Source organism: Topomyia yanbarensis, chromosome 2 (assembly GCF_030247195.1).
Source record: "Topomyia yanbarensis strain Yona2022 chromosome 2, ASM3024719v1, whole genome shotgun sequence".
Classification (NCBI taxonomy): Eukaryota; Metazoa; Arthropoda; class Insecta; order Diptera; family Culicidae; genus Topomyia; species Topomyia yanbarensis.
In genome coordinates, this window is record NC_080671.1 from 266,771,959 (window position 1) to 266,788,794 (window position 16,836).

The 16,836-nt window shown below is 39.8% G+C and overlaps 2 protein-coding genes across 21 annotated transcripts in view; both read left to right on the forward strand.

Moving 5' to 3' along the window:
• LOC131683134 (uncharacterized) overlaps nucleotides 1–16,836 on the forward strand; it is a 1,279,861-nt gene that overhangs the window by 350,081 nt on the left and 912,944 nt on the right. The window lies entirely within an intron of this gene.
• LOC131683138 (uncharacterized) overlaps nucleotides 1–16,836 on the forward strand; it is a 272,485-nt gene that overhangs the window by 230,945 nt on the left and 24,704 nt on the right. For 2 of the 10 annotated variants that reach the window (XM_058964958.1, XM_058964959.1), the window contains exon 1: nucleotides 9,199–9,607. The exons of 1 other annotated variant lie outside the window; for it this stretch is intronic. In XM_058964958.1, coding sequence (XP_058820941.1) covers nucleotides 9,421–9,607 — 187 coding nt within the window. In that variant the 5' untranslated portion in view covers nucleotides 9,199–9,420. Of the gene's footprint in view, nucleotides 1–9,198; nucleotides 11,153–11,211; nucleotides 11,368–16,836 lie in introns of those variants that run through there. 7 more of the 10 variants (XM_058964965.1, XM_058964963.1, XM_058964964.1 and 4 more) reach the window with 7 other exon arrangements.

Sequence of the window (16,836 nt, forward strand, 5' to 3'; positions counted from 1 at the left end):
TGTGATTGGATTTCTTTAGCAAATATAATACACAGAGATTATATGCTCTTGCGTAAGATGTTTATTTGTTTGACATTTATATTACTTATAATCACAAGCCAATGTCATGTGCATAAGGAATCCTTCTGATCATGGAACAAATATACGATATGGGTAGTATGATTCAGAATGCCTAAATGGTGGCATGTCAAAGTAATGAACTACTATGTGCTGGAGACAAAATGCTAAACCCATGAATGTAGCTCCAGTGTATTTGTAGTCCGGTATACTACCAATACCACCCCTTGCTTGACTTGTGTAACTACTAAATACCAATCGGATCCTAATGCAGTAAATCCAGTATCACTTACATTCTGGAGTCATCTAAGGTAGTTATCGGGATTACTGATATATTCCCTGATCGATGGCTGGGAATGCGTCGGTAGACAACAGTGGCTGATTCAAGTTATGTTACAGTATCCCGTTTAAATAGATCAATAATGTGTATCAAAGTGCTCTCTATTCCAAGTTGATGGATAGGCTATGCATCTGGAAGAATGAAAAGGCAATGCTGATTTTGGAAGTACAAAACAATAACAAATTATGTAACTAATCACTTACGTTTGCCCGGCGGGGGCAATTGGCTCCGGAAGAATTGCGAACTTGAAGAGAACGAATCCACTTAATTATTTGTGGGTTAACTCCAGCCTGATCGTTTGGTTCCGTATCCGAATTATCCTCAACTGTATCCAGTAGCTCGTCGTTATCTACTTGTTCTTGTTCCTCCTCAATAATGTCCTCGGTTGCAAAGAATTCTAACCTAATTTTGCCTACGATTTCAACAAACATTGCTTTCAATGTTTCCTCTTGCTCACAACTTTCACAAGCCTGAAGTAAAAGCTGGTAAACTTTGTGAGCGTAGTGCAATAATCTGGTCTTGCATCTACTCATCACATTTTGATCGTGCCGCTTAATCCCGCCACAAATTTCTTCGTATGTTTTTTTGCACGCTTCGATTGCTTCCCCCACATTAACAGATATCAGAGCATTGATTATTTTACCATCCTCCTTTTCTATTTTAAGGTGTTCACGCAAACTTCTTTTTCTTCGCGTGAAACTCGGGTCATCACGAATTACAATTGTGCGCATTGAAAGCTCAAACAAAAGTTCATCAGTGGTAAGATGGTCGACTCTCATCTCATGGTACCACCTTGACAGCAATTCAACAGCTTGGGTATAACTCAAACTCGAATCAGCCATTTTGGAATGGTCAAAGAAACAATTGATGTAACAAATAACACGTGTAAAAAAAAATAAAAAAAATTATGCTGAGCTTTGAAATTATTGAGTTGCGATATCCTCTATAAACCACACTCCCCGCATGTCTAGGCTAAACAACTGAATCATCTCTAAACCTTCGAACACTGGGTAGGCGATAGCTTGATCACTAAAGTAATTTTCATCATCCGGAATGAGAAAATATTCACACTTCTTTATATCACTCCAACCACAAAAAGTATAAATAAAAAATGATAGTAAATGAGAAATCTGTTTCATACAAATTGAAATTTAATTAATTGCAATTCCTCCCGGAGCTTACTTAAAAAGGTGTTCAAATTTGGCCAAAATTGAAAACCTTTTTTTAAATTCATTTAACGTTGGGCGCCATTTGTAACTAATCACTTACGTTTGCCCGGCGGGGGCAATTGGCTCCGGAAGAATTGCGAACTTGAAGAGAACGAATCCACTTAATTATTTGTGGGTTAACTCCAGCCTGATCGTTTGGTTCCGTATCCGAATTATCCTCAACTGTATCCAGTAGCTCGTCGTTATCTACTTGTTCTTGTTCCTCCTCAATAATGTCCTCGGTTGCAAAGAATTCTATCCTAATTAATCCTACGATTTCAACAAACATTGCTTTCAATGTTTCCTTTTCTTTTCCTTCCTAAAAAAACAAAATTTCTTATTAAAATATTAAATGAATAAAATGGCCTTGTCTTATTATGCATGCATGAAAATATTTTGTGAAAAAGGCTCTGGCAGTAAAGATTTTAAACAAATATGTTCATACATGCATAATAAGACAAGGCCATTTTATTCATTTAATATTTTAATAAGAAATTTTGTTTTTTTAGGAAGGAAAAGAATAAAAGGAAAAGATTTACACGCGCTTACGGTTTCTGTGCCATTACTTCCGGCCTCAATATTCCTCCAATGTCGGTGGAGTAGCAAACGGCGTCTCCATCTGCTTGTCACGACGATTGCTCGATTTGGCGCAACATAAATCAAACCGCCCTCCAGCGGCAGCAGCTACAGCAGCAGAAATCTTTCCTCGATGTTGGTCGCAGGATCGATTGTTTCGTCGTCGACGAAAGAAACCGGTCGGGCTAGGTCCACACCCGGATTGGGCCAACTGGTCGACTTTGTAAAGCTGGGGCCACCGTGCACACAATCGAACTCTCCCAGTGCAGGGTTGTCGGTCGGTCGGCTTCTGCTTTCACGTGTCACTTTTGTCACTGGAATGATTATTTTAATTTTAATATGCACACTTCATTTTTCGTAACAAAAGTTAAGAAATATAAAGTGTGCATATTAAAATTAAAATAATCATTCCAGTGACAAAAGTGACACGTGAAAGCAGAAGCCGACCGACCGACAACCCTGCACTGGGAGAGTTCGATTGTGTGCACGGTGGCCCCAGCTTTACAAAGTCGACCAGTTGGCCCAATCCGGGTGTGGACCTAGCCCGACCGGTTTCTTTCGTCGACGACGAAACAATCGATCCTGCGACCAACATCGAGGAAAGATTTCTGCTGCTGTAGCTGCTGCCGCTGGAGGGCGGTTTGATTTATGTTGCGCCAAATCGAGCAATCGTCGTGACAAGCAGATGGAGACGCCGTTTGCTACTCCACCGACATTGGAGGAATATTGAGGCCGGAAGTAATGGCACAGAAACCGTAAGCGCGTGTAAATCTTTTCCTTTTATTCTTTTCCTTCCTAAAAAAACAAAATTTCTTATTAAAATATTAAATGAATAAAATGGCCTTGTCTTATTATGCATGTATGAACATATTTGTTTAAAATCTTTACTGCCAGAGCCTTTTTCACAAAATATTTTCGGTTGGTTCTGCAGTTAGGGAAGACAGTCCGCAATTCTTCCGGAGCCAATTGCCCCCGCCGGGCAAACGTAAGTGATCAGTTACAATTATAATTACATCGGATAAAATCTTCGGTGTTCTTAAAGTTGTACCTACAGATCTTTATCGATTATTTTATTTTCAACTCATCGTTATCTGCTATGATCTCGTCAGTTTCGTTCAGTAGAATGTTGGCCTTCACTGCCGCTAGAAGCATAACTGTCCCATGTGATATGGGAATCCCTATACAAATGAGACAGTTATGCGTACAGCAGCAGTTTAGGCAGTTGTCTTTGAACGAAAAATCTCCTGAGCTTCGCGACTGGGACATGACCAACAATGGTTTCTTTTCCAGAATATTTTTCTTGACATTGGCCAACATAAGAAGCATGTTCAAAAAGTTAAGGATGACTGTTTCCTCATTGAATTGCCTGGAATTTGTGGAAAAAATAAGCGCAATTTTTGGAATCTCAGCATATGAAGAAAGCGATTCGGATCTTACGTCGCATACGATATCATGGACACTGACGCAGTGCAGTTTCGGATATTATGACGCCTAAGAACAGGGTCATAATGTCCCAGGGTAAATCATCCCAAAATAATGTGCATCATAATGTCCCATCGTAATATCCAAAATAAATATACGCCTTATGGCCGGAAGTTATGCTAGTTACACAACGTCCGAAAATCGTACTACGTCATAATGTCCAAGAAAAGTAAAACGCACATCATATTGAGATGCTAAGCGCAGAGGTACTGTCATAAAATTCTGGATTTAATGAAGCACTCATAGTTTCGGACATCACGACGCATGCAACTTTGCCATAAGATCATAAAGAGGGTTGCATCATAATGTCTGGGATATTATGACGCACAAGGCTACGTCATAATATCCGAAAACGCATGTGCCTCATAAGATATGGAACTATTTTTGACGCGTTTTTTCCGGATCTTATGACTCAGTTGAAATATTGAAGAACTGTAACAGTTTCTGAGATGATGCATAATTACCTAAAATCGCAAGTCAGTCCCATGTAGATAGGGAACCCCATAGAACTTGGGACTGACTTATGTTATGGGCAAATAAGTACTGGGTCATAATGTCCTAGGACTTTATAATGCAAATCCGCCGTTCGAAGCGCAAGCAGACTTGTGATCCACTAGTTTGCCTGGTATACTCAAACAAAGAGGCTATGGTTGGTTTATGTTCAGACAGCGATGTTGTACATCCACATTACTGCCGTGATCCGCATAACAGTCCCACATGCTATGGGTTTTCTATGCAGGTGGGACTGTTATGCGTATCACGGCAGATTAGGCATTGACCATATCGTCGATGTTATGCTATCTTATGACCAGCGCCATTTAGCACATTTCGAGAAAAACGATTTTTAAAGTTTGAAATTGAATATCTTGAAACTTATAAATAGTAGAAACTATCCAGAGAAGACAATTTATGCTTCTATCTATTCTGTTCTAAATTCTCAAATATTACGAAGATCGGTTGACTATATTGAGAGTTGTTTCTAAAAATGTGAACAAAAGTCACACTCAGACGTATCATAGGTGTGTATTGATGACAAAATTTGTATGGCGTGTCATAATCGTGCATGGAAAATTTTCCATTCAAATAAAGCATCAATTTTAAACAAATAAAGCAAGTTTTGCCAAACATGCAATATTTCCAGTTGAAAAGGAAAAATGCATTTTTCTCGCTATACATGTATTATTATGTCATTGTGTTCCTCAGGCATTTTTACACATAAAAACATATAAATCTTTAATATAACTTGAGAAACCTACACAGTTAATACCTTCAGAAGAGTTGCTCAGAATAGCATTGCCTAAAACTTCTCCGAAGATACCATCCTTTTACAATACCTCGTTAAATATTAGATGAAGCGCCGCCCAAGCGGTTGAGTTCCGAACTACTTTGATGCAACCAAATGAAGGCCAAGATACTAAGCATAAACTTTCCTCATAACATTATTCTTCTATAACGTAATAGCAGAGTTATTAATTTATTTTACGTTTTTGCCTTTCTGATATAGAAAAATTGTGTAAGCACTTTGAAAATTAGCAAAATAATTCCGGCCCACAGGGCCGAAAATCATATTCCATTCAATTCAAGTTGTAGAGTTTGGAAAATGTTGGTACGCATGTGTAAGTGTGTATGTGTCAAATAATGACTCATTTTTATCAAAGATGGCTGGCCCGATTTGAACAATATTAGACACAAAGGACAGCTCTAACATTGGCCACTTACGACGGTTCTTGATTCCATATAAGCAACAACTGAAAAATATTCACGGAAATTTTAGATATGGAATTTGTATTTTTGATGCCGATGTCTTTAAAATGCATGTAACGATTCATGCATGTCAAGATTTGATGCACCATCAAATTCTTTTTTTGTCCATTTGGCACATTTTTGCTTTCCTCATGTACTGCCTATAATCGTAAACCAGTCCCATGTATATAGGGAAACCCATAGAATGTCGGACTGACTTGCTATTATAGGCAGTATAGAAAGATTATGTAATCTGGATACCGAGACTAATCCCTAACTTTATTGACTATGTTTCCTGGTATTTCAGGGACTTAGCTTGGGGTGTGCTGCGAGGGGTTATTCCCCACCTTTCCCCCTCCCCCTCACACTCCCCTTAAACCATCTCCTCTTACACTCTCCTCAGACCATTCCCCCTCACGCTTCCCTCAGACCCGCTTTCATCTGGCTGATTTTGTAGGTTTATGTCGGTTGGTGTAAAACCTAATAGTAATGGTTGTTTACAACTTTTGCTTTGTGAATAATCGGTTTTGCCATCTCCCACTAACCAATGTGAAAATGGAACTTTGCCATACATACGCAACGCATACATATATACACAGTATCCCCAACTCACCTGCTTAGCCATCTTCATAAACTCCGTAGTCGGTTTTCTCCAATATCGAAAACAATTCGCGAGCCTGACGTCCATTTGAATGTTACGATCAATTCCGTAACTTTTGGTATTTTTCTTGAATATGGACATCACATCTGCCACGTTGACGATTTCATCACAGTCCCTCCAGCAGTCGCAATCAGTTGCCATAGCAATAGCCGGATAGCAAATTCCAGCTTCCTTTGCAAATACAAGTTCTGGAGTATGTCTTATTTACTAGATTGCCCGGCAGATGGAGCAGATTGCTTTCATCCTTTACACGAAAATCTGCGGTCATTCGATATTCATAGCACGACTACAAAACGCCGATTCCATCGAAATGTGACAAACGCCAACAAGCAGTTCATTTCGTCGTAAAATGTTAGAGTTGTCTTTGTTGTGCGGTCGATAAAATAATATACCGGATAATGGCTCCCGAGCGTATTTTTTCCTGCAATGATCCAGTTGCAGCAGACACGATTAAATGCATGCGTATAACCTAGTGACATCATAGCCCAAATATTCGCACGGTAGTTAATGTTTGAAGGCATGGTTCCGGCCATGACGTGCCAAGAGAACGCAGTCAACTCGCCTTCTTTCCTTCAATCAGGACATCTGTTGGGTTCCCAAAATATGCACTTACCGCTTTTTACGACAGAGCTTCGATTATCTGATTGTCATCCAATCTAGAACCAGCGATTATTCCGCTCTAAAAGGTAGGAAGGTTGTAGAACATCAACTAACTTAGCATTATTGGAGTACTCATTGCTTCTCAATATCCGCAAATTGATATTATAATGTATTATACGTTAAAAACACGATTAAAAAAACCCGATCAGTTGTTAGCTACAGTTACTGTCCGGCTATCAAAAATTAGGCAAATCATGAGACGTTTGTTGGATAATGAGACAGTGCACGCTGCGTTACATAGAGGTACTTTCCGAGCTCCTGCTCGACCGGAATGTCATTTGCTGCGCTCTTTGTTTACTTGGCTGATCAGCTGTTCTTTAGAAAATCTGTGAACAGCTGAACAGCCAAGTAGTAAACAAAGCGCGCAGCAAATATCATTCCGGTCGAGCTGGGCTCGGAAAGTACCGCTATGTAACACCGCGTGTTTTGCTTGATAGTTTGACTAGGTTTGATTAGAGCACTCTAGTTAGAGTGTGGCCAAGAGGCCATGACGTATCCAAACGAACATGAAATTTGACGTATTCACAATAGAAATACGTCAAATTTCTGCTCGTTTGGATACGTCAAACGCGTCTTGGCCGCACTCTAACTAGAGTGCTCTAGGTTTGACTGGGTGACGGCGCGCCGCGGTGAGGCCAAAGACGATGTTTTAAATGTAGACACCCGGAGAAAAAAAAAGTAAATTTGACTGTACGGTTTCCTCCAATACCGAATGCAATTCTCGAGTCTGATGTCCATTTCCAGGTGTAACGATCGTTTATGCCGTTCCGAATGAAAAACACCTTTTATTGCGCCCGGTTATGTGAATATAATTTTTCTAAAAGGCGAAATAGATCACGCATTCGACGTCTTCAACCACTAACCATCTCACTGCCACATATATGTCGCAACCAGAATGAAACTATTGGCATGTTGAAAGACTTGCAAAACAAAATCTTGCTCCGACTCAGATTTATGCCATAGCATCCCTGATCAGCATCCGTACCTCTGTCGATCATGACACATGACATAACACATCATAAATAAAACGATCCGATTGAATCTTACCATTTCAAGCGGAGTGTCCGTAATTTTTTCATCTACCACTCTATGTTCAATTTTCTCCTCTTGCATCCTTGACGTCTACGGATCATTGTTAACAAAACAGTTTACTATCCGAAGGCTGATTACTGATTGCAAGAAGTGAAATATGAATTCCGGAACGTTTTCGTTTGTTTGTTTTTTGATTGTAAATTTTACCAAGCTGGCACCGAATATTTCCAAGGCTAATCCGTATCTGCTCACTCAAGTTGATTCTATTTTAAAGAAAAAATGCATTTTAATATAAAAACAAGTTAACATTATAGTTTTTTACCATCAAATATCCCAATACATGTTGCGTTATAGAAGTTAAATCTGAGAGCAGCTCTTCCAGGTTATTTTGAATAGACGCCATCTTCCTTTCATACATCACAGAATGAACACAGAACTTGGTTGTCAAAATGAATTTAAGCGAGAACGTGACATTCACATAAAAGAGATGGGACAACTGCAATGAAAGTAATGTGCGCTTCATTTCATATTCATTAAGAATCCGGTGATTGTTACCAAGAGGGTGAATGTTTTGACGTTTCTTTGAAAAATGAGTGAAGCCAACATAAGCTGGCTTCCTGGCTCGGATAGTTGCCAAAAATGACAGCGAACGCACTTTAAGCAACGTTCACAATGCTAGGAGCCAATATTGTTAACACGACCTGAAACTTGTCGAATGCAAACTAACTTCATTTTGATGTGTGTAACTGGAACTCAGGCGATAAAAGTGCTCGGATTTTATGAAGAATAAGCAATGCAAGAAAAATCGTGTTTTCTCATATCGTGTTACTTATTTTGATTCCCACTTTCAAACAGTGTTGTACAGTTCATGTGAATAGACCTTAAACATTTGAAACGTAGCTAGCGCTACTGACATTTGGTGCCAGCTTCAGGCAACAAACAGTTTTCACGGGGCTGATTGTTACCTTTGTCAGATAAACTGAAGTGAAAAAGCATATTCTTGAAGTTATATGATGTTTCACGTAGCATTAACGTGTCGATTATTTTGAGTGCAGTTAAGTTTAGACGCAAAATGTGCCGGTATGCTGGCTGGTTCTAATTGGTATTTTGGCTCCAGTGAGTCTCTGTGAAGACATTTGTTACATTTTGAAAACAAATTTTCATGGAAATTTGCTCGATTTTTGGCAGAATTATGGCTCAAAATTGACAACCGTTTCCGAATCCTGGGCGTTGCAGTCAAATTAAGACATTTTTTAATAAATGAGAAGACATTTGAAAAACATACCTGGTATGCCTGTGCTGTACTCAAACCGGTTTAGAATTCGATTTATAATTCTGAATAGATTCTGTTTCGTTTCCAATTAAATGGTAATAAACGATTGAGATCGAGTTGGGTGTGGCATTTGAGCTGGAAATACCAGAAAAGTTCACCCAGAAATGAGCCGGAATTCTGGCTGCTTCTAGCTAGTATTGCGGCTCCAGTGACACAACTGATTCTAACTAGAATCGGTTGTGTCACTGGAGTCGGAATGCTAAATAGAACCCACCCCACATTACCTCATCGACGGAATGAGTAATGAAATCTTACTCGACTCGGTTCGACACTTCAGTGCTCGATCTGCTTGATTGACATTGACGTTTAGTTTTCGCTCGCAATACTGATGTGTGAGTGCGAAAACCATGCACTTTGTGCCATTTTGTTTTATCTTCTGCGTCGTCGTTCGTTATGGCTGTATTTTGTTAGTTTCGGTGTGATTTTCGTGTTTGATTCCAGAACCTGCCCGGGATTTATATCTTTAGAGTGCAACGTTTACTGTCCTCTCGCGGCAGTACAAGAAAATTATGCAGGTTCGACACGGTGACAGTGATCCGATAACTCTAATAATAAATAAAACGGAATTGGTACATACTGCGAGTTTTTCACCGGTCGGAGCGAACAACTACAGCGGATTATGCGGTAATGTGATGGAAAGCCACGTTCCAATATGTTGGATCTCTCGATTGCGATGGTTGTTGGGATGACAGGCAATTGCAACATTTATATGTAAACATCTTTGGCATCAACATTTACGGGTTAATATGCTTTGTATGCAAGGCACATTAAAGTTCTAGTTCGGAACTATCAATCAAATGAGAATATATAGATAGAATATATCGACACAGATCTTTCAATAGGGCCAAAGTCGCAATGTACTCAAATGGAGAAAAATCAGTTTCAATATACGGCGATGCTTTTCTAAATGTAGTTTTTATTGTAGGTATAAATTACTTTATGACCATGTTTTTCCGGAAGCATCTTTGGTTAAACCTTATGACAATATAACAAAGAATTTAATTCCTATGTGCTTTTAGTGGGTAGAAACTAAAAAAATGCTTACGCCCAATTTGCATCCCAGTCGTGATTTCGCCCTTCAGCAACCACCATTTGCGGAAGGGCTAAACGGTGTACATAATTTTCAGAAGGGCGCGGTAAAAGGGCTAAACTGACTCTGTCTTGCTGGGTAGGGCTGGGTAAATGGGCGAGCTTGACAGTATACTTTTTAATAGGGCTCAGCAAATGGGCGCATAGAAACCCAATGTAAATGATAGGGCGCGTGCATCTTTTCTTCGAATTTCATGAAAATATCGAAATATTCGAATGTTTATGTGCAACAAGTATCGAGTAGACATGATCCTAGTAGATATTGCTTATCATTTATATAATAGAACCGCCGTTTAAAGAATTTTGTGAATAATAACCGTACGCCCGGTTCTGTCAAAAAATGTAAGTTTAGCCTTTATATTCCATATGAGAAGAAGGGCCTAAGTCGAAATCTCGAAGAAAATGCATGTTTCGCCGTTTTGTTTTCTTTAATTATAAATCGAACTAAAAACCATTTTAACTAATTTTCACCTCAATCTTGTAGTATTTTTGTCGCATAATGTCATAATAGCGAAAACGCAGTTTGTTTACATTTGCGATTTAAGCCCTAATGAAAGATCTATGTCGATATAGTATATAATTACCGATGTTTTGAAAACAGGCCAAAAGTCGATACATGAAAAAATTGTAATTCCGGCAGTTTAATCTGAGAAAGCCTTCCGGCTTCACGCTCTAGACATCTAAACGCCACGATTTGTGCGGGTACTGAAATCTTTACGTAAATGCAACCACCGCTTACAGAAAATTAGTAAGGCTTGACCTTGACTTGAAATAAATCTGATCGGACTGGAAGAATCTAACGAAAAAAAATTGATGCTTAACATATTAAATTATCTACATCTGCTGGATATTCTAAAATAACTTCTTCATTCGGAAACAATGTGCTCTTGCTATTTGGATGCCAAACATTTCAAGCTGCCCGAGCCACGAATGTTGGAGCACTGCACTTCTCGAAATAGAGTATGGCAAAAGTAAGATCTGTTTTTTTGTGTTCCGTATCGTCAATAATTTCTAGTTATCTTCATTTCAGTCAGGAGGAAAACGTCGTTCGCAAGATCTCGAAGAAATTCTCGTGCAAAATTCTCTAATGGATTCTGTTTGCGAGTATGGTCAAAAATCACCATGTTGAAAAAAGCATGCTAGCGATCACAATTGGTGTCGGAACATCAAGAATCCGCAAGTATCGGTGCTGCTAAAACTTCCGTCTTATATTGGTCGCATGAATAAGTAACATATGGGGCGTATGAGTAATCGATTATTATTCAAATCTTCGCGGCATAAAAATGCGAATGCAACCGTGAACATGCTATCGTTACCATATAAAAACTATCAAGGTTGCTCCACGCATGTGATTTTCCAGTGCTTTTTGGGTGCACCTTTTTGTCTCAAAAAGCTACAAATTTTTGGTAGCAGTTGGTTACTTCTCGGCTCTATGCAACGTCTTTCAAGTTTGTATGACTTTATAAACTTTTTACACTTGGATATAGCTATTTTACTCATATCAAAAAAAGCAACACTAACATATGCTTGTTATAGAATTATTCGTAAACAAGGTATTATTGGTTTTACATTTTACATTAAAATCTAAAAATGCTTTTTTTTTCATCTGACGGTTCTGAGGGTATTGTCGTGAGCCACTCGTATGCTCGAACCTCGGCCAAGAAGGATTATTAACGATCAATAGAATCGTAGCACTGGCCCTACAATTGTTTTTTACACTAAGAAAAGTGTCTAAACAGAAGCTCAAGCTCCGCAACGGAATGTAGTAAGCACCAAGGTTTTGCTTTTACTGAATGGAACAAACTTTCGCAATCTAGTTAATCAAAACAGCGATATTAATACGATTTTCGATTGATTGACACCGGTGTAGTGGAGTGCACTGCAACTGCACCATTTTTGCACTTTCTAGCAGAAGTGCAGAAAACTGGGTATGTTCCATTGACACTTTTGCCAGAAAGTGCAAAACCAGTGCACTACACTACACCGGTGTCAATCAATCGAAAATCCTAAAAGTGAAATCTAAGTTCAATCTTGTAGTTTCGTCCTTTTGCAGCGTTTTTTACCAGTTGCGACACGGATGTAGTGTAAAAGGGAGATGGAGTGATTACAACCCAAGTTTGAATGACTATAGCACCGACTACACCAGTGCTTAACTTAGCTGAGTTGACCGCCCGTGAGATTCCCATGATTGATCAAAGCTTTTTTTTTCATCTGACGGTTCTGAGGGTATTGTCGTGAGCCACTCGTATGCTCGAACCTCGGCCAAGAAGGATTATTAACGATCAATAGAATCGTAGCACTGGCCCTACAATTGTTTTTTACACTAAGAAAAGTGTCTAAACAGAAGCTCAAGCTCCGCAACGGAATGTAGTAAGCACCAAGGTTTTGCTTTTACTGAATGGAACAAACTTTCGCAATCTAGTTAATCAAAACAGCGATATTAATACGATTTTCGATTGATTGACACCGGTGTAGTGGAGTGCACTGCAACTGCACCATTTTTGCACTTTCTAGCAGAAGTGCAGAAAACTGGGTATGTTCCATTGACACTTCTGCCAGAAAGTGCAAAACCAGTGCACTACACTACACCGGTGTCAATCAATCGAAAATCCTAAAAGTGAAATCTAAGTTCAATCTTGTAGTTTCGTCCTTTTGCAGCGTTTTTTACCAGTTGCGACACGGATGTAGTGTAAAAGGGAGATGGAGTGATTACAACCCAAGTTTGAATGACTATAGCACCGACTACACCAGTGCTTAACTTAGCTGAGTTGACCGCCCGTGAGATTCCCATGATTGATCAAAGCTTGTTGAAATTGCATATTGAACTAATTGTATTGATAAAGATATTGTGATTTAGCTTTAGCTACTCACGCGTTTCGTCTTTTCATTTTAGATCAAAGATTTCAGGAGTGCGACCTCCAGTAGAAATATGAATACCGAATAGGCATTTTAAGAATTATTATTCCGCGGGGCGTTACTTAATAAGATAAAGCCGCGTGGAATATAATAGAGGTGTCTACAAGGCGGAATATTAAGCCGGAAGAGCCGGTATATTAATACATGCTGTTACCTGGTGTAGAATTAGATTTCATCCTTTATAGCTATTGTACAACCGCAAGAAGAAACCTAAAAGGTTGGTACACAATCGGGAATAGCGAATCAGAAAACATGACTATATTTCAATGATTTACTCAATATAGACTGGGTAAAGGCTATGATGCAAAAACTTAAAGTCCGTCCAGGTTAAATCTTCGGTATGGATCAATACCTCGACCTAGAAACTCCTACCATGTTTTTAGTTGTTTCTTACGACATGGGAGCAGGTTTCCAGGGGTTCTATTTTTGGATGAAACAGCGCAAAAAATTACACTAGTGTCTCGAATAGAGCAATGGCGAAAACGGAAATTATAGTTTCGTTAGATTTTCTTTAAGGCACTTTGTTATTTTAGTTTCACCGATTTTGGTACCTAATCTTATGATATGTAAATCAATGCTTTAACTAAATTACTCAGCAGAGGCACTATTTCGACGAGAACAAAGATTTAAAGTTTCGTAATTTTAAACAGTGTATTAAAGATAAAAATTTTAATTCACCTAGCAGTGCGATGTGCGATTTCTTACATCATTCATTAGTTTGCGGAACTCATACAAAGTACTAGAGGTAGGTTTTGAACCCTGCACGAATAAAACCTCGAATAAACTGAATAAATTATAGAAAAACAGTCGGTGTTAAGTCAGACCGGACTAAGTGACATTGCATTGATTTCGAGAAAAACGCATTTAAAGTTCGAATCGCAACGTTATTATTCGAAATGAAATTTTGCCATAATTCTCGCTAATTGTAATATATTTTAAATATTGAAAAAGTCGAATAAACTTCTATTGAAGTTTTTACTTTATCGGATAATTTTGTGTCGATTTGCAATAGTTGTAGATAATGAAATTTCTCATCAGTATCTCATGTTTAGTAATATTTAAAAGTCTATAGTACCACCTAGTGGCAATAATGTGCACTAGTTTCATAGTAAAACCTAAGTTTTCAAACAAAAAACTTCAAAATAAAACGTTGTTCTAGACCTTTCGACCGACTATTTTTCTTTTGTTTGCGAATGAAAGGGAAAAGTCCATTTTTTGATATACTCGAATCGAAAATCCCATATGTATGTTATGGTTATTTATTAATTTTGGTGAACATTTTTTAAATGATAAGAATAGTTCTAATTAAAACTCTTATGCTTCCTTACATACTTTGATTATAAAAAAATCCTTGATTCCATAGCAGCATATGATCGTGAATAATACGTTGTTTGCAATTTCATGTACCTCTCCTTTGAAAAATTTTCTATTTTTGCATTTGACATCAGGAATCCTTATACAATCGTGATTCGCTGGTTGGACACTTTTTAACTGGAGCGCTTTTTAGTTGAACCTCCGCTAGTTGGACCATTGTCCAACTAAAAAGCATCTGAACGCCAAGAACTCAAATTTACTTTGACAAACAATCTGACAATATTTAGAGATGTGAACAGATACATTTACACTGTCAACATCTCCTTTGGAGAGTTTTTAACATTTATCAGTCAGTCCAACTAGCGAATCAAATTCGTTAGTTGGACAAGGCTGTGGCCCAACCAGCGAATCACGACTGTGGTTAAAGCGGGTTAAACTGCTCATTATTTGGGAATTTCCGCACTTTTCGATCTGTATCTCTGGTACCGAAAAATAGTCAACAGCGGCTTATGTCATACCATTAGTTTCAAACTCAGTTTGATCAAATTGGTTCAGCCATCTTTGAGAACATTGAGTGATATTATCTGACACACACAAACCGAGATATTTTTTGGACTATAATTTTAATGCTAATTACCTCTTAGAGCGAAAGTGCTAAAACGTGGCTTTTTCCATACAAACTTTGAACACGATGCGCAGATTCGAAGAAGAACCGATTGATTTCAAAAAGTACAGTCATGGGAAAGAAAAGAGAAAAGCCGTGTGGTAGCTGAAATCTCTCGCAGTATTTCAGCAAATAATTGACCCACTGGGTTTCTGTTCCCCACGTGACAGTTGTGCTATCAAATGGTGAGATAACATCGTACTCACAAGTTTCCTATCTCATGCCTTCACGTCTTTCGATAACATTTGGTCGTTCGGCTGGGTACTATCAGCCTTCTGTTACGGCTTTGGAATGAGATGGTGCCATCGGGCGGGCCTCAAAACCCGAACCGTAAAATTTATGGCCCAATCCAAGGTGTGACGCGACCCGTGCCGTGGCATGAATGGCGGGGGGAGGGGGCATCAAGCTTCGACAAATACCAAGTCGCGCACGGAGCCTGTGGGGCACCAGGGCGCACCCCACAGTATTTTGCCCTTACCCTGTCAAGCGGGGCTATGACCGGGTTGACTTTCTTTCCCTAGCTATTAGTGGGAACAAAACCGGAAAACACTAAGAACACTGTAAACATGGAGGAGATTGCGGCGATGGAGGTGGAAGAGGAGAAGGATTGCGTGGAAAGCGAACTTGGAGAGCTGCTGAATAGCGGTTCATTGGAGGATGATGTGTCCTGCACTTCGTTCATTCTCAACTCTCGAAATAGAGACGAGGATCGGACAGTAACCAGGGAGGACACAGACCAGTTCGGCGGAGTAACCGGTGGGTCGGAGGGCTCCGAAAATGAAACAAGCGGAACAGGAAGAACTCGTCATCTAAGCGGAGAGGCGAAGAAACGCTATGGGTGGCTGCTGAGAAACGGCCACAATCCCGCTGAATCACTAGAGTTGGCAAAAATCCCAATAAGGAAGGCATCATTCAAGCGACAGCATTCGATGGACATTGAGTCGCCGAACAATAATGGGTGCAGGAAAGGAAGGAACCGCAACGGAAAAAGATCAAGGGTCAGGATGACAGACACTAAGAAATGAGCAGCGCCCAACCTTCAACGAAATGTCAAGTCGCACGCGATGGCCATCATCCCGGTTGGTTACCCTGCGAATACCCTCAGCCACGAACAGCTGAATGCTACTCAATGCGCGCTGATTAATAATGTCATGGAGCAGAGCTTAAACAATACGACCCCCATGTTTAGGAAGTGCACCTACAAAAAAGGGTACCTCGAAATCGCGTGTGTAGACAAAGATACATCTATGTGGCTGTAGGATGCCACAGCTGCAATCAGGCCCTGGGAAGGCGCTTAATTGGAAGCCGTTGAAACGTCGCAGATTTCAGAACAAGCGGGGATGGGAGCATCCTCCGCCTAGTGCAGAATCAGAACGGCAATTTCAGCACAGAATGCTGGAGGGTCGTGAAGAGAATTATGGTCCTCAAAACGGTAGAGCGGTAGATAAGGCTTCAGTGAAATTGATAACCTCCCAACACAACCAGCTAAACTACGTATTCGGAAAGGCTAGAATGCGCCAGTTGAAGGGGGCCCCGGTCTTCGCCGAACGTGGAAGTTCTAGGCATGCATGGACTGTAAAAACGCCAGTGGGTGACTCAGCGCGGAGCACCTCACGACGGACTTCTGATCATAGCAAGCCTGCAGCAACGGTAACGAGTGCATCGGTGGCAGCCCGTCATGCGAGTAAAACACAAAAGCACCCTACTGTATGCGGCTCACGAACTGATACACAAGGAGAGGATCGAAACCCCCCTGCAGGC